The sequence below is a fragment of the Limanda limanda genome, chromosome 1 (genome assembly GCF_963576545.1).
Source record: "Limanda limanda chromosome 1, fLimLim1.1, whole genome shotgun sequence".
In the NCBI taxonomy this organism is placed as follows: Eukaryota; Metazoa; Chordata; class Actinopteri; order Pleuronectiformes; family Pleuronectidae; genus Limanda; species Limanda limanda.
The window spans coordinates 30753313-30775019 of NC_083636.1; the positions used below are offsets into that span (position 1 = coordinate 30753313).

The 21707-nt window shown below is 41.4% G+C and overlaps 2 protein-coding genes across 3 annotated transcripts; both read right to left on the bottom strand.

Annotated features, from left to right (window-relative positions):
* Positions 1-1300: 1300 nt before the first annotated feature.
* On the bottom strand, positions 1301-13210 carry klhl8 (kelch-like family member 8). Of its 2 annotated transcripts, none has more exons than XM_061071050.1 (12): positions 13146-13210; positions 10321-10540; positions 10119-10180; positions 9433-9598; positions 8709-8858; positions 8104-8290; positions 7558-7701; positions 7149-7260; positions 4374-4542; positions 4130-4289; positions 3396-3597; positions 1301-3077 (listed from the first exon to the last, which is right to left on the bottom strand). In XM_061071050.1, exons 2-12 carry the CDS (start codon positions 10516-10518, stop codon positions 2954-2956), a joined length of 1674 nt encoding a protein of 557 aa, XP_060927033.1. In that variant the 5' UTR covers positions 10519-10540; positions 13146-13210; the 3' UTR covers positions 1301-2953. The 2 variants fall into 2 exon arrangements, with proteins under 2 accessions (XP_060927033.1, XP_060927026.1); XM_061071043.1 differs by having other exon boundaries at positions 8538-8858.
* Positions 13211-14901: 1691 nt separating this feature from the next.
* sdad1 (SDA1 domain containing 1) lies at positions 14902-20106 on the bottom strand. Its single transcript, XM_061070719.1, has 22 exons — positions 19926-20106; positions 19708-19812; positions 19527-19625; positions 19153-19263; positions 18763-18834; positions 18557-18657; positions 18412-18469; positions 18233-18307; positions 18060-18161; positions 17877-17946; positions 17673-17776; positions 17265-17322; positions 17127-17185; positions 16971-17047; positions 16743-16840; positions 16583-16659; positions 16314-16446; positions 16094-16188; positions 15814-16004; positions 15542-15626; positions 15202-15363; positions 14902-15118 (listed from the first exon to the last, which is right to left on the bottom strand). Exons 1-22 carry the CDS (start codon positions 20013-20015, stop codon positions 15071-15073), a joined length of 2070 nt encoding a protein of 689 aa, XP_060926702.1. The 5' UTR covers positions 20016-20106; the 3' UTR covers positions 14902-15070.
* Positions 20107-21707: the final 1601 nt, after the last annotated feature.

Sequence of the window (21707 nt, forward strand, 5' to 3'; positions counted from 1 at the left end):
TCCCAGTCATCAGACCTCTGAGCATCTTCTCTTTTGGTTTGTCTCTTTTCAGCATCTGACAAGGGTCCAAAGACTGAAAGCAGTAAAACACAGATGACAAACATTTTGACCACTTGACTCATTTCCTACAACCTGCTGCCGTTTGTCACCAAATAAAAACATCAGTGTCTGAAAACAAAGTTGTTATTTTGATTCCACCGTATGCAAAATTGAGGATAAACGATTTGACAGTTACATATAACAAGTGTAACTTAATGTTCACATTTTAAGAAAAGTATGGCTAATTTTCATTGAAATTAGTGAATATTATATGTCTTAAGAGTATAAATAAAATTTAATTTCTAATGTTAACTAAATCACAACTGTTGAAAATGAGTTGTGTGGTGAAGGTCAGAGACGTGATAAGACACATTACATGATACAATGTCCGGGTATGTAAACAATATGAGAAACCGTGTGGAGCTGATAATCTCAATGAAAAACTGACGAGTGTGACTCACATCTGATACAGTGAAACCACAAAGTCCAGGAGTTTATAACAACCTCATGTCAGCTGTCAATAAAGTTTATACTGTGGAGCCTCTGCCTTAAACTGTTACTTTTTAACTCAGTTTAATTGGATGTTAGAAAACAATTATCATAAACTTATAATCAAATTCTCATTTAATCCATTTATTTATATTGGTTGCATTGCTCAGCCGACATATCACGTTGACTTGAGCTTTAAAAATGTCTAATGGTAGAAAAGGTAGAATATTACGAATTGTAAGAAAGGAAACCTCAAGGTGATGGATGGACAACTCACACAATCTATGTTTTAAGGCTGAATTTTCCCAGAGAGATAACCGTTGAGGAGGATGTGTTTTTCACTGCTGTTAGTTCGTCTTTGAGCAGGATCGTGCAAAAGCCACTGAAAGGATTTGATACAAGCCCAAGAAGAACCTTTTCCCTTTTGGACTGGATTCATTTAAAATTGTAGATTTTTTTAACTCTCTTTTGCAGATCTGTATAATGCTCCAGGTTTTGTGAATCAAAATAAGTATTTCTCGAGGGAGGATCTTTAGCCAGTTACTGTATGCTGACCTGTGCTTGGCCTATGTGTTTGACCTCAATATATATACTGTACATGCAATATGGTGATAAAGTAGCCGATCAGCCTTAGACGAATGTGCTCTCAGATGCATCTCTAGTTTCATAAAGCTGCAGGAACTCGACCGGCGAAGGCTTTTCAGTTTGTACTGAGTCCTGACTGGAAGGAAAACTGTTCGTGTTACAGGGGAAAGAAGAGGAATCCCACCAATAAACTTTACACGTAACTTTATTGTACCAATTTATTCCAATTCCATGTGAATAAAAAGCACAAGTGGGAAGCAGCCAAAAGGAGGAAGAACAACACAAAGTACAGTAAAATTTACAAAAGACTCGGTCTCATTTGCGAACAAGGTTGGCAACCTCAGTTGTGGAGTAAAAAGTATTGATAGTATTAATAATGATAGGACACAAATTGTGCAATTATATCTATACCTCTAGTATAAATCGTATATAGAATTTCTGTTTTATAGTCATGACTCAGCCTATTCTGAAAAAACAAGTGTTGCTAGAAATTATGACGTTTTTCATTTAATGACAAGTGAAAGTGAAAAATAAGCATCTTCAAACTCAAGACATGAATAACACGAAATTCTCCATTTAGGACAAAAATATACTCAGACTTCGTATCTATTCTAGGAAAATAGTGCACAGCAATGGATTAGATAGTGTCGTAATGAATAATACCAAAGATACACCCATTTTATAATACAAAAATGTCCATATATTAAAATATAACAGAACCGTCTGCAGAGACAAACCTCAGCTGAATCTCAAACACATGTGAAAACTCCAACTAGGATTACTGACAGTCCAGCTATCGTCAAACGCAAATCTTAAATTTTTAAATCTGCCGTCACTTTGAATACATTTCTACACAATAATGTAAACTGAGAAAGAAGTGGGGATGTGCACCGTATTGCTCTGATCGGTCCTTCACTCTCGGCTTTTTAGCTGTCAAACGTTTCTCACACCTGAGGACGAGGTAAAAGCGGCTGACGCATATTGGTTTGTGTTTGGCACTTGCATCAGTTCAATTCCCCCGGCACCTTCTGCCCAAGTGACTGACTTGTCCCAGTCAGCCATTAATGATTGTTCAAACACATTTACAGTCGTGTCCCAGCTGCTGTGATCCAGCTTAAAGCAGCTGGAACCGCAGATAGAAACAGTACTTTAGCGTCAAATTCACCATAAAGAAAAGAACGCAGGAATCTTGGAAATCTATTTGTCTACTCTATCCTACTTGACAGTGATTGCTGATGAAAGTGTTACAATTGCACACGCTGCACTGCAAAGGTGTTGAGTCCAGTATGAATGTGCCTAAATTCTTTCTCTGAGAATAAAGAAACCACAAAGCAGAGCCAAAGAGAAATCCAGATAAAGTCTGAGGCATTATTCATCGGAAATCTTTTCATACTGGCCCACTAAATAGCCCATTATCTATTATGTGCACGGTTAAGGAACCTAGTTGTCCTGATCCAAGCTCAGCTCTCACTCTCGAAAGGTTAGTCGTCAATATGAGGCTCAGCTTCTATTTTCCCTTTTGAAGTCAAAAGTATGTCGAGAAAGTAAAACAAAAGAAAGTACAGTACAAAATACTACATCACTGATTGCAAATAACACCAGCACGGGTCGAGAACAATGTCTTCAGAGAAGATTTGTCAGGCGTGAAATCTTCCTCCGTCAGAGTGCAAACTGAACACCAGCCTTCACCAGCTTGAGGCCGATGCTCAGAGAGTGTTTACATGAACAACGTCGCAGGGCAAAATCCCCCGGTGTGCTTTTTGTGCCGTGTTGCCTGTGCAGTGATCAGAGCTGAAGGCGACCGGGCAAGTCGGCCGCCTGGCACTGAGCGGAGCGGAGGTCACATGCAGTTGACCACGTTGCTGGAGCCCTGGCCGACGTCCCTGATCTTGCTGACGTGAGATTTGCAGACGGCCACGCCGGCTCCGGCCCGGCAGTGAGACACTGATCCCACCAGCTCCCATCTGAACAGCAAACACACACACAGATTCAAAACAACACTCCAAGAGGAAAACATATTAACCATCTTAACTCTTATTTAAATGAAAGCATTGTAATTTTTCTAGTATGTATTGTGTTTGAACTAATCATATATTTACACCAGTTTTAATGCTCAGATAACGTCATTGTGATTCTATTGGATACTTCTTGGTTTTGAAATGATGGGTTTTCACCAGAAAAAGGTTCTTCCTATGAAAAAGGAGCTATTTAATTATCACACAATGAAGTTTGATACGTGAAGAACACATCACATCACATGTCCTCATCCATCGCCTCCTCACCTGTTCATTCGAGGCTCAAACGCCTCCACTGTGTTCAAGTAGATGTTACCGTTGTGGCCCCCGACCGCGAACACTCGCCCCATGACGGTGGCGACCCCCACTCCCCCCCGAGGGGTCGTCAGCTCCGACACGTACTCCCAGCGGTTCATTCGAGGGTCAAATCTCTCCACGGAGCTCAGGGGGGAGTTGTCATCAAAACCACCTTCGGAAAGACATTAAAATTACATTTGTCTTTCTTAAAAAAAGGTAAATGGTGTTCCAGCAGGAAAATGACAGGTATCATGATTCTTCACTGAAAGTAATATGGACACATGTTGTCAGAAAAACATCATGCTCAGGTGGAAATGTTTGCAAAAGTGTGAGTTGGATTATGTTGAGTCACTCACAAGGCAAAAGGTCACAACAGACGTTTGAATGAACCTTGAATGACTCGTCAGATACAAGTGGAACAATAAAAAAATCCTTACACGTTGTGAATAAGTTACCAGAAACGTTTTTCTTCCCCACATGTGTGTGGTGCACTAAGGCATATGACACAGGTGTAAAATAACAAACACCAGTAATACCAGCAGGGTGATCGAATCAAGACAAATGACATCTTAGAGCTTCTGTAGACGACTCCAACAAATGTAATCTCTCTACTAAAGGGATCAAATCTGAGGAATAGATAATAACTAGTGTTTGGAATCTAAACTGACAAACCTCCTTCTGCTAAGTGAATTTATTTCCCTCACCCACGACATAGAGGCAGCCGTTCAGTTTGCTGACTCCATTCCCGGCCCGCCGCTGGCCCATCTCGCTGACCTCTGTCCATTTGTTGAGGTGAGGGTTGAACCGCTCCACGCTGGACAGGGACGCCACGCCGTCGTTGCCTCCCACCGCGTACACAAAGCTCTGGCATGAAGAGGACACAAAGCGCTGTGTTGATACTGTGCTAAACATCAGTCATCATTTATCGTCTTCCCTCTTCGGTCTTACCCCCAACGACACGGATCCCACCCCTCCTCTCGGCGTGTTCATCGGGGCCACGGCGCTCCAGCAGTCGCTCTCGATGTCGTAGCGCTCCACGTCGTTGAAGCAGGAGTTGTCGTCCAGGCCTCCGATGGCGTAGATGGGACCACCCAGAGCGGCCAGGGCGATGCCCCTCCTGAGAAACACACACCCTTTTTACCCAGCACTCTCGGTAATTGGAAAAGTGTGTGGTAAATGGTCAATTGGAGGAAATGCAGCTTAGCTATCAATTATTTCATATAGTAACTCAGAATTTCCCTGAGGTGGAAAAGGAGGAAAACCTTTTAAATGAACAGGAAATAATGAAATTAAATCCTGCTCAACACAGGAGAGTTAACAGCTGCTGAATCATTTCCAGGCTTTCAGTATAATCGTTACATTACACATTTCAAGAGACTTTGTCCAGCTTAGTGGATGTAGCCCCAAGATAATCCGACCAGCTCCGGGTCATTTTTGGCAAGCTCCGATTTCAAGATGTGTACGAATTCCTTCTCTCGGGCACGGTGCTGCTCAGAATGAGAGATTACATAGGAAGCTGAGGGCTGTTGTTAGAAAACTTAGTTGTTCTCATACACACTCAAATCTGAGTGTTGTTCTCACTAGTGTTGCACGGTGTACCGGTACTAGAAAGGTACCGTGGTACCCTTACGTTAAAAACGATACGGTTTAGCATATTTTTAGTACCGGTACTTTATTAAAATAGCAGGCAAAGAGAGCGCACTCTCTGCTCCGCTCCCTGTCCCGCTGCCTGCATGCATTGACTGCGAGGGGCGGGGCTACCCAGCTCTCACACATGCAACAGGCAGCCGTCACTCACAGCGAGGAGGGGAGACATGGCCGAGCCGACCGTCCTCGGCTTGTTGGAAGTGATTCTCTCTCAAACTGTGTGGCGCAACGGGCGGAGACATGACAGGTGGAGCGAGCGAACCGGAGGGGGGGGGGCCGGGATGCGAGAACTAATGCTTTGACGTCCGCATCTCTTTCACGGCGTAGCAGTAAAACAAGTCGTTGTTTCACCGGAGCCGGGGGGGGGGGGGGGGTCTCATCCCGCGGCTCCTCGGCCCGTCTGCAGTGGCTCCCTGTGCAGTGTTCATATGTTGAACGGGAACGTCACGTTCATTTGTCAAATCAGCATCGTATCAGACCAGCATGAAAAAACCAAGAGCGGGCGTGTGTGTGTGTGCGTTTGCGCCCGCGCCCAGGCAGCGCACACACACACAGGCCCCGGAGCCCCGCCCCCACTCACTCGCTCAGGTGGCATGTTTTTACTTTTTTTTCACCTCAAACACACATCTGTAAAATTATGTAACTCTTGTGGAAATAACTATGTAGTCATATAGTCAGATACGGACAATAGGCCTACATAGCCGTATATAATCAATGCTATGATGTCACTAGGGCTGCAACTAACGACTATTCTGATAGTCGATTAGTCACCGATTATTGAAACGATTAATCGACTAATCGGATTATGAATGACACAAATTCTCAATTGCTCTTATTTAGCAAACAGCTTTTAAATTTAGCTTGAGGTTGTTCGAGGCATGTGATTACTGAAAATAAAGGAAATAAAAATTGATACTTCATTCAAAAAAAATGTCTTTTAATAAACTTTGTTGCATATAAGGGTACTGCTGACACAAAAGCAAAGAAAAATCAAGTTTTTGTCCATTTAAAAGCAAGGACAGGTAAAGTGCTAATAAAACAAATAAATTAAAAATCAAGTATTCATTTTTCCTGTTAACAAAAATGACAGGGAAAGTAACAGCAATAAAAACATCAACAAACGAAACTACAGTCTTCTTCTGACTAAATAATTCTGATTAAAACAAGACGTTTGTCAGGCAATAGGATAACATAACGCTTTTAAACTCGTTAATAAAAAGTTTAAACCATATTTTTGTAATGGATTCTAGAATCCTGCGCGCAGGTATAAACGTGTATATATAACATCTGACAGAGGCGAGTCCGCATCGTCTCCGGTACGAAGTCACACGTGACTCCTCCTCCTCAAATGCGCGTGTCCTGCTTCCATGGAGAGCAGGTCCGCTGTACAGATATTGCAGGTAGTTTTTTTCGGGCTGTTACGGGTGAAGTTCTCCGGAACTTTTTACTTTCTGGTGCGCGATGCTGCTGCAGCGGAGGCCGCCATCGGACTGTGTTTTGACGCTATTGCACATGCGCGACTTTCAGAGATAGGAAGGAAGCGAGATGGCTCACTCCTCAGCTGCTTTCATCAGCACATCCGCTAAAACAACGTTTAGTTCCGCTGCGCGGCACGAGAAACACGTGCTATGACGTAACCAACGAATCATCGACTAGTAAATTCGTCGGCGACTATTCCTGTCATCGATTTTTGTTGACGACGTCGACTAATCGTTGCACCCCTAGATGTCACCATGTAGTTTTCATTAATATCTTGCTGTAGGCTAATACTAATATGAATACCATTTGTTAAGTGTTCAAAAAGCTGGGCAGGAACAAGCTGGTAAAAAAAGGGAACCCTACAGATGTTTTATTTATTACTATCCTAGATAAATATACCAGTATCATATCGTATTTGTGGTATCGTATCGTATTTGTGGTATCGTATCGAAAGTATCGAGTATCGTGATATTTTGGCAGGTATAGTATCGAAGTCATAATTTTGGTATCGTGACAACACTAGTTCTCACATCCATTGAGTCTGGAATGCTTTGGGAAAATCTTAATTCACAGTCATTATAATGTAGCATCATGTACCTCTTAGTGTTCATTGAAGCTTTCATCATCCATTTGTTGGTGAGGGGGTCGAACATCTCCATGTCGCCTAAGTGCTCGTTACCATCATGGCCTCCAACAGCATAGACTTTGCCTACGAGGGTAAATCAATGGATATGAAGATGAGTCTTTATGATTGTGGGAACAGATCAGCTATAACAAATAATGGGACAATTTAATTTTCAAAATAATCTATGAAAAAGTCAAATATTAATGTAAAATAACAATATCAACAACAATAACAATAAAATTATTATGAGGCTTTCATAATAAAGATGTATTTTGAAAGTGATTTAAAACAATTCACTGACTCTGCAAGCCCCAAATATTTATAATTTAAATTTATATAAACTCACAATAATATCTCAATAAATATATATTCTTCTCTTACCTCCAACAGATATGACACCCACGTGACGTCGTCTGCTGTTCATTTCTGGGCCGAAAAACCAGCTGTTCTTAGTGATGGAGTAGCACTCGATGCTGCGAAATGGATCACCTGAGCCCCCCCGGCCACCCACACAGAACAAAACCCCTAAAAGAAAGGTCAGAAAAGAGAACACAAGTTACACTTTATGTTGTTTTTAAAATTCCACAAGGAACATTGCTGTGGTGATAAATTTGGATAGAAAACCAAAGAAATAAACTGAAAAACTTGTGTAAAAATGTAAAATTAGGGTGGCTAATGAATGGCAAAAATTCAAATTGGGCTAAACTAAATTTACTTGGGCTTTTTCCACAGCATAAGTGCCTTTGTATATTTCACATAATGCTATAAAAATGAGTAAACCTTTTAAAACTCAAACATCCAGACATCCAGTGTCACGATGACAGTTGTGTTTTCTTTCAGAGGAACAAAAAAGTGCTGAATGTTGCTACAAATACCATACAAATCAGTAGTTACATATTCAGAGACCCAACCCAACCATAAAAGTACCTGCAGTGTGTTTCCGGGGTACGGTGTGGATCGAATACTCAAAGTCAGTCACCACCTTGTTGCAGAGGTGGAGGTGGTAGTTCCTGGCTTCATCCATCAGGTCACGACAACTCAAGTTACCTTTGATCATCTCGTCCTTCGCCACAGTTCCAGTGAGGAACTCGACGGGCAGCAGGGGGAGGCGCACCTGAGGGAACCATCATATAACGTACTGTGATTGTAAAAAAGGTTACATAAAAGCTGCACACGGTTTATGCAACACCAATTTCATGCACAGTTATGTAGCTTAACGTTCAGTTAATGAGTAAAACGGTTTATAACATAAGATGTGTTTCCAAAGACAAATCCCAAACATGCAGAGAGACAAAATTGATAAATTAACATTCAGCCCAACCAAACCATATCCTCCTGTTCCAAGTGATGCCGCCTCTAACCTGAGACATGATCTCGTCCAGCCAGGCCTCGTGGTGCTGCGGGTTCGCTTTCAGCCATTTCACTGCGGCGTTATACACCTGTGTCTCTGAGTGGATATTGAGCTCACTCGAGGACAATAACGTGCGCAAGTGCTGGGGAGACACACATGTGAAGTCCTCACACTCCACTACCTCGATGAAATGCTCGCAGGCGTAGCGGTCGGCCATGTCCATCAGGTCCACGCGATTGTGGCTCTCGGCAAAAGTCCGAACTGCCAGGCAGTTGGTGGGGTGGAAGTGGGCCTTCATGTACTCACAGCAAGCTCTCGCCACCAACTCCACCTAACAGAGTCAGGCAGTAATGGAAATCCCTCCGTGTGTAAATGGTGTTATATGGAAAGACTCTTGTAACATTTGAAAGTGCTGAATGAAATGTCCGGAGATCACTATACAGCTTTTCTTGATCATATTTATCCAAATAAGGTCTTACTCAGAAAGCAATAAAATAATTACGAGTATTCAGACCTTAGTCACATTGTGTGGATAAGTATTGCATTACAAAGTCCACATGGAGCATTCTGCGACACTGTTATACAGCAGTTACCAAATGCATGACAACACATGCCCTGGGATCAAGTGTAAACAAGTAGTAGGACTTGTAATGTCCATTATGTTGACATGAGTCACAAGTAGACTCTGTTCTGTAACATGTAATCAGAAATATGGATAAAATATTCTTTAAGCAACTCAAGTAAACATCATCATCAAAATAGATCTTATTCAGGTCAATGGTCGGACTAGTGCTGTCCATGTTAACATAGTCACTGACGGAGCAGAACTCCTTCATTCAAGTCAAATAAGGAGACCACTAGGCTCACACTGTTTGTTGATTGGTGACATGTGTGTGTGTGTTTACCTGAAGGATGCAGGCAGCATAGAGCAGTGGCTGGACATTGTCCACTGTTAACGTGAGCTTGGAGGAGTAGGCGAAATGCACCAGGTCCTGGATGGCATCCCCATCAAAGTCCTTGATCTCTATCAGATTCTGTTTGGCCTCGGACATCTCTGACAGGAACATGGCCCTGCAAGAAGAAATATCCACTCAGACGACGACGAGGTGAAATACAGGATCAAATCATCTTTAAGAGACTGCTCCACTGACGGCCACTCGATAAATATGGAGGTCTACACGGTGCATATAATTTCACCCACACTAAAAGTTTGTTCAGACTTTACATGAATGCTGTAGCAATCATTGCATTTTATTTGAAATCGAATGTGGTTGCACTGCTATTACACTGTGATATGTTTCCTTCCAGATGTAAACATACAAGTGGGAATACGTGTCATGTTTCCATCAAGGCCTCTTTATGTAGATGAGCATAACAGAAAAGTCTTAAGCCTCGAGAGTTTACAGACAGATCTTTGTTGCATTAATTTCAGTGTGTTGAATCAGAGCTGAAAGCATATCCAGCATGTGATGTGTGGTGTTAAGGACAGAGTCCACAAGGAATAAAAACTACTTTATTACAGTCTTTGCTGCACTGAAAATTAATAATTAAGGTTTCAATGTAAAACTAAAGGAGAAAAAATTGAACATACCGGAAGTAAGGGATGACACAAGCCAGCACCAGCTTGTGACATGGTATCAACCTGCTGCCCACCTAGAACATAGACACAAACAGATTTGTCCGGCTATTTAGAGATGGTGGATAAGATAAGATGCTTTATAAAATCATGGAACATCAGCTGTGACAAAAGAACAAGACCAACTTGTCACTTGAGTCCACACAGGGTGACTCACCTTGAGCGTGACGTCGCAGAGCTCCCCCACTTCATAGAAGTGCCTGAGGGAGTTATGGAAGTCCTTCCACGCCTCGTGAGCCTCGAAGACAAAGGAGCCATCAGGCTCACAGTTTGGTTTCGGTGCCTTGTTTACCGGCCGCTTCTCCTTGGGCTTCAGTTGCTTGGCATGGTCTGGCACCACATCCCCTGGTGCCATAGCTGGCTACAGGAAACAATACCTACAGGAGAGATGAACCACTTATTAAAGCACATTGGAAACTCACTGGATTGTTTTGCTCCTCTGTAGGAGACATTGTTTGCTGACTTAAAGTCGTGTAGCTGTATTAGGTTCCATTGAAACTAATGGTTGTTTTAACTTAACCTTTATTTAATTATGGTTAAAACAACACTAAATTGTTAAACCTACGCCCTAAAATATATAGGATCTCACTCTGACAAATTGTACTCACAACTAGGTTGTATAGGTGATGTAGAAATACATTTTTATTTTTCTATTAATAAATGCATGTCACTGGAACCGAAACAATTTGTCCTTAAAAGTTCTGACATTCATTTGAGTGTATTTTTTGTGTGAAAATTTAATTATTTTCTAGTTCCTTATATGATGGTAAATTTTAAATTGATGCGTTTTGATCCTTAAGTAAAAAAGAAAGAAAAAAAAAAGAATTAGAAGACTTAAATCCAAAAACTCTGATAGCCATCTTTTGATATTTTTCAATCTAGACAAATAACCTAGAACCTAGAAGTAGTGCTTTTTACAATATAATTACATGAAGAGGTCGTTAACAACAGTATTCAATTACTGCCCATGGGAAAGTAGGTCAGATTTTAACAGCACCATGCGAGAATAACTACAACGAGAAAACACAGCTCAGTGCAAACAACATTCTATCGGCTTAAATGGAGGAGACAACAGAGGAACTGGTGTTAGGGGGGGATCCCCTGCAAGCCGAGCAGGTTTGGTCAGTAAAAACAACAACGAGCAAATCTATCCAAGATTAAGTAGCGCACCGCTCAGGTAACACAGCAATCAAACCATAAAAAACTCCTACCTATTGCCGAGTCTGATGAAAAATCTCCACAGAGAACAGATGAAGTGAGAGCGGGCCGCCACAGGCCGAAGCTCCACCCCCACCCTACAGTTGATGTACTGTCTCTCTCTCTTTGAAGCTATGCCTCTGAAAGTGAATAGACTCAGTGTGTCGCCCCCTCATCACTAGTCCCCTCAGCTGTGAGAGCTGAGAACATCCAGTCCCGTCATATGCACGGATTCCACTGCTGTTCTACTCTGAAAGCCCGTTCACGAGATTCCCTTCTCCAGACTGTTTACTCTCTCAACACATGAAGCGATTTGTAATATTCGCTTTCTTCAAATACAGACCCAGGATGAGTTGGATCCCCTTTTATAGATGGTAACGTCATCAGACAGGGATCTATTATTTATTACGCGTAAGTGGAGCGAGAGTCAATAATTTAAAGGGATGTGTTGCACAACTGCTCGACTAAGCTGGGTACAAACGGGAAAAACAATAACAAGCACCTCTTTGAATCCATGCAGCATCCTTCTGTGCATCTTTGTGTCCAGCATATATAAAGAGGGATTCCCACTAGGCAACCAGCACGCCACGTTAGACAGAAAAAGGTACTCGGAGGATGAGCAGCAGGCACTCACGAGAACCCACTGTACCGTTGTGACGTCATATCTCTTCTCCCACCTCCGAAAGCGACACAGCATCTGTACTGAATGCTTCCAGATACCAGGCGTCCATGGTTCTGTCCTTTGGTCAGAGTTTGGTGACAGTAGAGTGAATACCCAGCTAATGAGTTGCTCCCTGCAAACTGAATTACTTGATTTTCTTAGATGGACTTGTAAAAAAAGTGATAAATGTCCAGAAGACTATTTGCAGGGTTACTACAGGCGGCACAGCAGCATTTAAGAACTTGTTGCGATCATAACAAATGAAACTTAAGACCTAGGTCAGGTACGACAGATCTGAAGGAATATCAAAAATACACTTCTCTATCAATGAGATATTATTTACTTGTTTAAAGTGTTGAATCTTAACAACTGGTGTATGCAAGCATTTAGATTGTATTTACACTTTATACATTGAGATATGTAAACACATATTTGATTGATTTCTTTTGATTGTATAGGTCTGATTTTTTTATTCTAGCTGATCAAACCGGTCCTCACTACTCCACCATGTATCACACATGTTATTATATCAGGTTATGAAGGCGTGTGATGGCTTTTGTTTGTAATAAAGTTGATTTTGCTCAGCAATTACTGGACACTGGACGATCTAGGGTTGATTTGAGTAAATGTTAAAGACAGCAGCTTTAATACAAATGCAGCATGTGATCTGTTTACTGTGAGTGACAGCTCGCACCTTCAGACGTCATTCAGAACAATTGGGCTCATCTTGTTATTAAAGAGTGAAACCCCCAACATGCTCTGACATGTATTACAGACAGGTTAGCATAGCACAACCATCAACAACAATCTGCACCAGCAAACACGGGTCAACATTTAATGCAGTAAATGAGTGTGGTTGTGTTTGTGAGTCACTGGGTTGTTAACGTCCCCCACATTCGCAGCTAGCGATGCTAAATGTGACAAATGTAGCTAGCTAGACCTCAGAGTACACTAGTGCTAGCCTGCCTGCTAGCTAACTGTAGCTAGCAGGCAGGCTAGCACTCGCAGCTCACGTTCACGGTTTAACCACGGGTTTAGCGGAAGTACTAAACGTGCGACGCCACAAGCGACAGCAAAGCATCATAGAACCTCGGTGTGTGGAGAAGTGTGTTTAACTTAGATACCTCATGTCGCAGCTGAGAGTTAAGATGCCGGCTTCTCTGAGTGGAATGTTTGTTGTGCTTCCAGGTGCATCATGGGAAGTGTAGTTTCACGGCGTCACCTGAAGGATGCCAAGTTTTAATATCCAGTTCTGCGATGCTCCTGGAAATATACGTTATGGACAGTGGTGCAGTGTAATGTTACTAAGACCTGCATGTGAGTACACATTGGAGGTACTTTTGCTTTAATTAATACTTCATTGCAGAGCTGAATTCATACTTTTTTACTCCACTGTATTTATTTGACTTGAGCTATAGTTACAAGTTCGTTTTCACATATTAATTATTTGTAGATCTAATTTAACATATGAAAACATGAATATAGCTTGTAACATATGATGCATTTGTTACATTACATAATAGTAAAGAACAACTACAGATGAAATAGTTTGTTGATTGTCAAACATTCCTGGGTTCCAGCTTTGACTGTTGTATACGTGTGAAGTTTAATCACAGCAGAGTGATGAACCTTAAGAAGCTTAATATTTCTCTAGTTAAACCAAAAATATAAAAAAAACGCTACTTCACTAACCGGTTAGTAGAATTGTGAAGTTTCATGAAAGAATAAAAAAGGATAAAGGTACAAATTTAAAGTGATAAGTTTTGACCTCAACTCAGTGAAACCGTTGCACAGGCCTGCATGCAAACACATCAATACAAATAATAATCTAACTCATACAATTTGACTGCATTGAATAGTTTTACTTTTGAAGATGTCTGCATTTTCCAAAGTGTTCTTACATCCTTCAGTAACATTTTCAGCACAGGGCTTTTTCTTTTACTGTGGAATTAACCATTAAAAGATCTAAATACTTGGGTGATAAAGAGTTTAGGAAACCTACTCACTGTACTTCTGCTCACCAGGAAACAACACATCAGCGTTTACCAAATTACATTTATCACTTATGATTCCACATCAGGTTCAATGTAATTTAACAACTTCACAAAGAGTACATCTGTCATTAAAACCAAGTATTTGCAGACACAACAAAACCTTCACTTTGCTCAGTTGTAAAACACACGCCATCACTGTTTATTTTGTCTTCCAAATCAGTGAACAGATTTGAACAATTAACAGACATTTTCAAAACATAATACGCTTTACATAACGTGCAGTGAGGACAAGTTAGACCGTCATAACACTGATTATATAATTATATTGGCCAGTAATGTTTCACCTACACATTAACGACACCTCACAGACTGATTGAGCCGGAACTGAGCCGTTTACTGTTTATCGCTGCTGTGTGAGCATTTTTCTGATCCACCTTCCAGACACTAATCAGAAATATTGAAATCAAGTCAATATTGTGAATGAATGATTAAACTTTCAATCTCTGTTGAAATTTAGCCACTAAATACCAAGGTTTTCATAACAATAATAAACTCAAAGTCCATGGCTGCAAAACTGAACTATCAGATTCAGCTAAAATCTGTCCTTGTACTAGTGGGATTATATGTTACACCACTGTGCTACATATACTTCTTATGTAAGTGGAATCAGGTCAGTAGCTTGAAAGTAAATGTGTCTACTCTTTTTCAGTGCCTGTGATCTAATGAACTAAAAATATACATTTTATCATCAAAAATCTGATGTTTGCTGCCTGCATGGAGCGAGTAAAGCAGTTCAAAAATATACGTGATCAATTGCCCATTTATCAACGCGAGAAAAACAGGATAACAATTTTTATCCATAATTGAATGAACATACTCACGTTCACACAATTAAAAGGTTTATTTCAGAACAGAGTACATCTATGCAGTTTCTCCACTGAATATAATACATTAATGAGCTGACATAGTTTACAGGCCACTGAAGGATGAATAATATTTGACATAGTCAAAGATCAGGGTTGTGACGACCATCATCATCATCATCTCCACGTGTCCTAATGGTGCTGCTTCTTCCTCTTCAGGAGAGCATCTCGCAGAGCGATCTGAAACACAAAGACCAAATATCTCAAGTCTAAATGCAAGAGCACAATGAAATGGAGCAGCAGCTTGGCCAGACGTGTGTTACCTGTCTGTCTCTGAAGGAGCGTTTGCCCTTTGTCCTAACGTTCTGACTGTGTCTCATCATCATGAAGTTCTTGGTCTTCCTCTTCTCCTTGTTGCTGGTGCTGGCGTGAGAGTTCAGTTTGGAATGCTTCCTAACGAAGTCCTTCCGGTCGCTTCGTCCCTCCTGGAAAATCAAACACATCAGGGGTCAATCAACTATTTAACTAAAGTTTTTGCCCTATTTTATAAACCGAAGAATAAATGAGTTGCTAGTTTATCAGCTGCTTAACAACCATGATGTCACTGGCCAGTTAAATCAGAGTATTTGATATCAGTCCACAGCTCTAACACAGGCTTTTTACCATTGCTGTTGCCAGACGTGTTTCCTTGTCTGATTTGGGTTTTTTATGCAGTTTCTCGATGTTTCTCAAAGTCAGCAGCTCCCCCCTGCAAGATTCAGAAACAAATAAAATAAATATATCAATTCTTATGGATAAACTTAACATGACAGTGACAGCACCCTTATTTCAAGGAATAGGAGACGAGAGAGAATTGCCTTTCACATGAAACAGTTCATATTTGCCGGTGATTTAATCCTTACACTCAGAGAACATCCATCAAACATCTCTTTCACCTGTTGTCCTCCTCATCGTCACTCAACACGATCTTCCTCTTCTGGCCCTTGCCCGGCGCGTTGTTCACCTCCTTGGCTATCTGCACCAGACGGATCTTCTTGAACTCGTCCTGCGTGAGGAGCCGGCTGCCACTGACCGCAGCTGCCTTCGCCTTTCTTTCCTCCACCGGAATACTCTGAAGCTTCTCCGCCTGAAACAACCACAGGAAACTCTGAGATTAGAACAAAGTCACTGTGTGTAATCGTCCTAAAGCAGCTCAACAGAACCAGTAACTCTCACCACTTCTCCTACGTCTTCATCAGCCGAGTGGTGAACGTCCACCCACTCCCCGTCTTCATCATCATCATCACCTATACTGGCGCTCTCCCAGCCTTCTGTTGTACAACAGGAAAAATATGCATCCTTTACATTGATTATCCATCATCTCATACAAACAATATATTAAATAAAATTGTTTATATCTTGTAGTTCAGATTAGATAATTCAATCAACTGCTGACCTCCGTCCTCCTCTCCTTCTTTCTTCGCCTCCCCCTCGACCTCCAGAACTTCAGCTCCAGGGATGTAGTCTTTAGATTCAAGTTCTCCGTAGTCTTTGATTTTAGCCTCTGTCGACGCCTCTGTGGGTCTCCCCTGGACAACAAGAAGCACATTCAAAGTAAGAGAGATGTAGCTTTGTCACTGGAAGAGTTGGAGATCTAGTTCCAAACACACTCCTCAGTAGTATATGAGTAAGAAAAAAAGCATTTTTAAAATTCATTGCGCTCACCCTGTCCCTCTTCAGCAACATCTGTGGATCCAGATTCCTGAAGAGCTGGATCAGTCCCCGGGCCGACATCATCACATCTGAGGGGAACACAAACACACTGTGAGTGACTGAACGCACGTGCGCATGATGTGGTCGAAATACAACTTGTAGGAAAACCCACTCTTGTCTTTGTGGTTCTTGTACAGAGCCAGGTCCTGCAGCAGATCTTCATTGATGGCGAGGGGACAACGAGCTGTCAGTTCCTTGATGGCATTGATGCTGGAGCACAAGAAGAGGAGAACTGTACTATAAATCCATGAAGTGATACTTAGCACTGGAGTTAAATCTTACTTTTCTCTATTGTTTCCTTCACATTATATAATCATATTGACTCATGGAAGCCTCTTACCCCACACACATGACCTCCCCAGAGTTTCTGTCAGTCACAAAGTTATTTGCGATGGTCATGATGACAGGTTCAATGACCTGCACGAGTAGGAAATACAGCGTTAACAGTGCTCAAGTGTTTATTAACGACTGAATCAAAGTGTCGATCTTAACGTACCTCCGGAGGAACGAGCTGGTGAGACGCCTGGGCAGCACACAGCAGAATCTTTGTCACTTCTACAAAAGAGCAAAGATGGTTTTAGAAAGATGTCATCAGCTCAGGTTTTTAACTTCACTATCGGAGATTAAGTTTCACCTCTTTGATGAGGCTGAAGGAACCTCTGGATGAAGGGATAGAAATTAAAGAGGAAGAGCTGTAGATGGAAAAGAACAGAGTATAAGAATCAATATAACATATTCCATCTGTACTGCATTTATACTTCTATGTAATATGTCCACACAGCCCAGGTACACACATACACAACAGCTATGTTTATTAGCAAAATAATGAGTTAAGAATATCAATCAACAATAATTTGTCCCAGTTAAGATTGAATAGAATTGATGGTTGTAAAGGACGATAGATTTTTGGTTGTCCCGCCTCGTCCCCCTACAAATCGCCTACTGCAGTTTTATTTAAGGTAACTTTTCTCTTTATAAAGATATTATTTAAGAACATGTTTCCCCCCCCGCCAAAAAAATAATAACATGATTAGGAAGTTACCTCATGGATTCCAACCAGTCTGGATATGAGCTCCATCATCATGATCTTCACCTCGAAGCGCTCCTTAGAGCTTTCCAACTGTTTCAAGAGTTTCTCTGAGAAATCTTTATAAAAAAGGAAGGTGATATTAGATAGTTGTGGTAATTGTACTAAATTACATCGGACATATCTATGAAGTATTGTGGAGAAAAGAGGTGAGCCTACCTTGGGGATCATGAATTAGGTGAATAGCAGAAAAGTTGAACACCTCCACTTTAGCCTTTTTCTTGTGTTTCTGTTCAAAAACACACAAGTATTGAAAATTAAATCAGTGAACTCAGTTTACCTGAACAAGTGTGTAAGAAAATCAGTTCTGTGCGTGTGTCTTAGTTGTTACAACAACGGTACCTTGAGAACTTTCATTGCTTTTTCCATCTTCTTCTTGTTTTTGGAGGTTTTCCTGCCTGTGGAGTATTTCACCATCACATCTCGGGTTGTCGGTCCCTCCGGCTGGAAAACAAGTCGTACTATAAGCCATGTTTGTGTCTCTAACGCCTCTTATCGAAGGCTGGGATGCTTACCTCTGAGTCGGAATCGCTGTCGTTCTTTTCACCTTCATCTTTGCCCAGGAAGAATTTAAGACCTGCGACAACGATCTAGGGACAGGGGGGGTGCAGGTGAGCATACATGTACAACATCGTTTTTTTATCCAATCAGTGTCAGTGAGTAAGTGATGGCTGTCAAGTGAAAACAAACATACCTTTGTCACTTTCAAAAAACATGCCGTTGTAATGACGTTAACTGTTTTCGCATCGTTCCTGTGACACAAACAAAAAGACAATCAGGTCAAGAAATCGCCTCCGCTTGACAATCTCTCTCTTCAGTGTATAAATCATGACTCTCACCATATGTTTCTTTTGTAAAGCTCCGCCATCACATCTAAAGAGATCTTGGCTGCGATGGGATTACTGTCTCTCAGCATGGTGTACATGAAGTTCTGTAACGTCTGAAACACACGCGACAGGATAACTTAGACAGTGAGTGGTGGCTGTTTGAACCCAGACAGTCACATGTGAAGTGCACACGGCACGAGTGCGTTGTTTATACTTACTGTGTTGACCTTGTTGTTTTTGTGCTTTGCATTGATGTTTTTGATATCGACAACAATGTGTGTGTACAGTGTCTGGAGAGAAAAGAGGAAACGACACAATCAGAGAGAGTTACAGGTTATTTACAACAAATACATACTTAAAAAATTGGTCATATTTTCAGAAAATGAGTAACCAGATTCCCACCGTTACTACTAATAAGCTCCGGTCTCAAAATACTTCGAAATATGCAATTATGTATTGATAAACCGAAAATGCTACAACTACGTAAAATCGAATGACCATTTCAATCCGTCTTTCTTTACTAAATGGGACAGACTAGCCTTGAACCACTAATAGGCTGTCGGAGCTGGTTCCTGCTGTAGCTGTTAGGGGGGGGTGAGCGCTCTCACCTTCCTCAGCAGCTTGTCGTGACATCGCAGCAGCTCAAAGAAGAGCTCCAGGAGACAAGTGGGGTCGATCAGATTCTTGTTTCTCAGGAGAATCATGGCTTTGCAGAAGGTCTGACCAGGAGAGGAGAGGAGGGGTGACATGTCAGTGCTGTGTGACATAAATATCAACAAGCTCCATTTCATATCAATCAAATATACTTTCTTGTCCCCATGAGGCAAAAGTGCAACAGCAGCTTCAATAGTATATTGTGCAGCAAACAAGAAAAAAACATTACACAAGGACATCTAGAGTAAGACCCAGAATAAAATGAGTTAAATATTGCACCTGCCCTGAAATCCCTTGAAAATATATTATGTTTTTATAATATCCTCACCATTCTCAGGTCGGGCTGCAGGACCGTGTGGTAACTCAGCAGTAAGCCGGACAGCTCCTGGGGGAAGCCGGACAGCTGCTGCAGGTAGCAGTGACTGACCTGAGGGACAACACAACTCCTGTTAGCACTGTTCACATCCATGATCAGCACGACTCACCGCAAACACACGTTCATATGTCACCTGGGCTAAAAACATGACCAGCTCCGCCAGCTCCTTGTTGGGTTTGTCCGGCTGCAGCTTGAAGATGTGCACATTGGACTGGTAGTGTCGGAACTGCTGGGAGAACTGGAGCACACACACGGGAACACACATACGAGTGTTTAGTGACCATTCTAGGAATTGAACATGCGAGTGTGCGAGCTAGCAGCGTTAGCATCCTCTCGGCTAACAACACTCACCTCCTCCACGTAGGACTGCGGATCCCGTTTGATGAGGTTCTGCAGCTGTGGTAAATTGTTTGGCAGTTTGTTGCTCTGGCGACCGGACATGGTTTAAGTTGTTTTACGAACCCGTTCTATTGTAAAAAATGAAAATACAGAACTTTTCACAAGATAAACGTGGCGACAATGCGGGCATCCATTAAAGGTCCCAACAGGAAGTAGCGTCACGTCACGTCCGTTTCAATAAAAGGGGACGTTCGAAGTTATTCAATGATCAAACTTTATTAATGTGACACTTTGTTTTTTGCCTCTTTTCTGAGACAGATATCAAACACTGGTTAAACCGTATATAAAATATGATTTAAATTATAAACAGAGAGAATATGAACTTTGATTTGAATTGTTGGAAACATTTCGAATATGTTGCTCTTCCATTAGAAAACCTATAAAACACACATTGCCCTGCACTGACTAAATACCAGACTACCGCTATGTTGGCAAATTGTGTCATTTGGCATAACTAGAAAAAGGCGATTTGTATGATTGATTGACTGTCGACTTTTTGTTTTAACAAGAAAAACACTTGTACCTTGGAATAGAGGTTGCCGACTGCGACGTCCGTCAATCCATCCATCAGTCCGAGACTCGAGGTGAGCTCACCGACCTTTGACCCTGGAGTTTCTGACTGACACCTGTCAATCCTTTGGTCCAGTGTGTCTTCAATTGGAGATGCTTCCAGGCTGAGAGGAAAACTATCACTAATTAGATTTTCACATTCATTAAAGCCAGCGACTGTTCATTCACACATACACACACTTTAAACCCTGTAGTCTTCTTACTATGGACAGATCACTCCCTTTGAAATGAGAAGTGGCCTGAAGCAGACACCTTGGAATACAGGCCACCGCTGTACAGACTGGGTCATTAAGAGCAGAGTGGAGAGGAAGTTCTGGTAAAGTAGATCCCAAATCATTTAAATAGGTGCCATCTTAAGTAAAAGCTCACATCCAGTCTTTCACGTATACCTAAAAACACAGATCCTCCATTCAGAGAGAGAGCAAAATTATTCTGTGGGAGCAAGTGTTTGTTCACTTGTTATTTGTCCGCATCAAATGAATCGAACACACAAAGTCACTACACAACATCACAATGGATCTATCAGCTATCAACAACAATCTTAAGTCCGGAAAAACACTATAAATCAATCAATAATTTCATGTTCTATAGTTTATTTCTGAGGAGCTTCAGCCAAAGCCGCTGAATTGTACATTCAGAACATCTATTACCTCCTTATTGTGAGAAATAGTGGTGGATTCAGTGTTTCAAACATAATTTGTATTCAGCATTTTGCAATACATGTTCCTGGTACTACTTGAAAATGCCAGTTTATACATAGTCAACAGGAGAACACATCCAGTTGAGAATCCATACTTAGCAACATGAGAGGGATCAGATGCTCACACGTTTTCAAAGAATTTGTTTTCTTCAGAGCTCCTCCATTTCTCATACTCAGTTTTAATGCAATTGCAAGAAGAAGTGATACTGCTAAGTTTTTTTTAGGACTGATCATAGACTTTACCTAAAGATGGATGACATGTCTTCACATTCTGCCACTGTCCTGAAATGAAGCCAAAATATCAACCAGGGAAAAGGATCTTGACTTATCACGAGTCAGTCTCAGCCGTCAATTATGACATTACATCCTATTTTCATAGCATCAAATGCCAATTAAACCAAACTTACCGGAACAATGAGCAGTTGAATAGCAGTCATGCCGTCCATCTTTATAAACACTTTGTG

What these genes read in the sequence shown, in the direction of transcription:
- sdad1 (XM_061070719.1), bottom strand. Translation starts at nt 20,015, where the DNA reads ATGTCCGGTCGCCAGAGCAACAAACTGCCAAACAATTTACCACAGCTG. An exon ending in CCTTCAGCCTCATCAAAGAG is followed by an intron (nt 17,186 to 17,264) that starts GTGAAACTTAAT and finishes GCTCTTTTGTAG; the next exon opens with AAGTGACAAAGATTCTGCTG. An exon ending in TGTTGCTGAAGAGGGACAGG is followed by an intron (nt 16,447 to 16,582) that starts GTGAGCGCAATG and finishes CTTGTTGTCCAG; the next exon opens with GGGAGACCCACAGAGGCGTC.
- klhl8 (XM_061071043.1), bottom strand. Translation starts at nt 10,518, where the DNA reads ATGGCACCAGGGGATGTGGTGCCAGACCATGCCAAGCAACTGAAGCCC. An exon ending in TGGACGAGATCATGTCTCAG is followed by an intron (nt 8,291 to 8,537) that starts GTTAGAGGCGGC and finishes TGGTTCCCTCAG; the next exon opens with GTGCGCCTCCCCCTGCTGCC. An exon ending in CGGCTGCCTCTATGTCGTGG is followed by an intron (nt 3,598 to 4,129) that starts GTGAGGGAAATA and finishes GTCTTTCCGAAG; the next exon opens with GTGGTTTTGATGACAACTCC.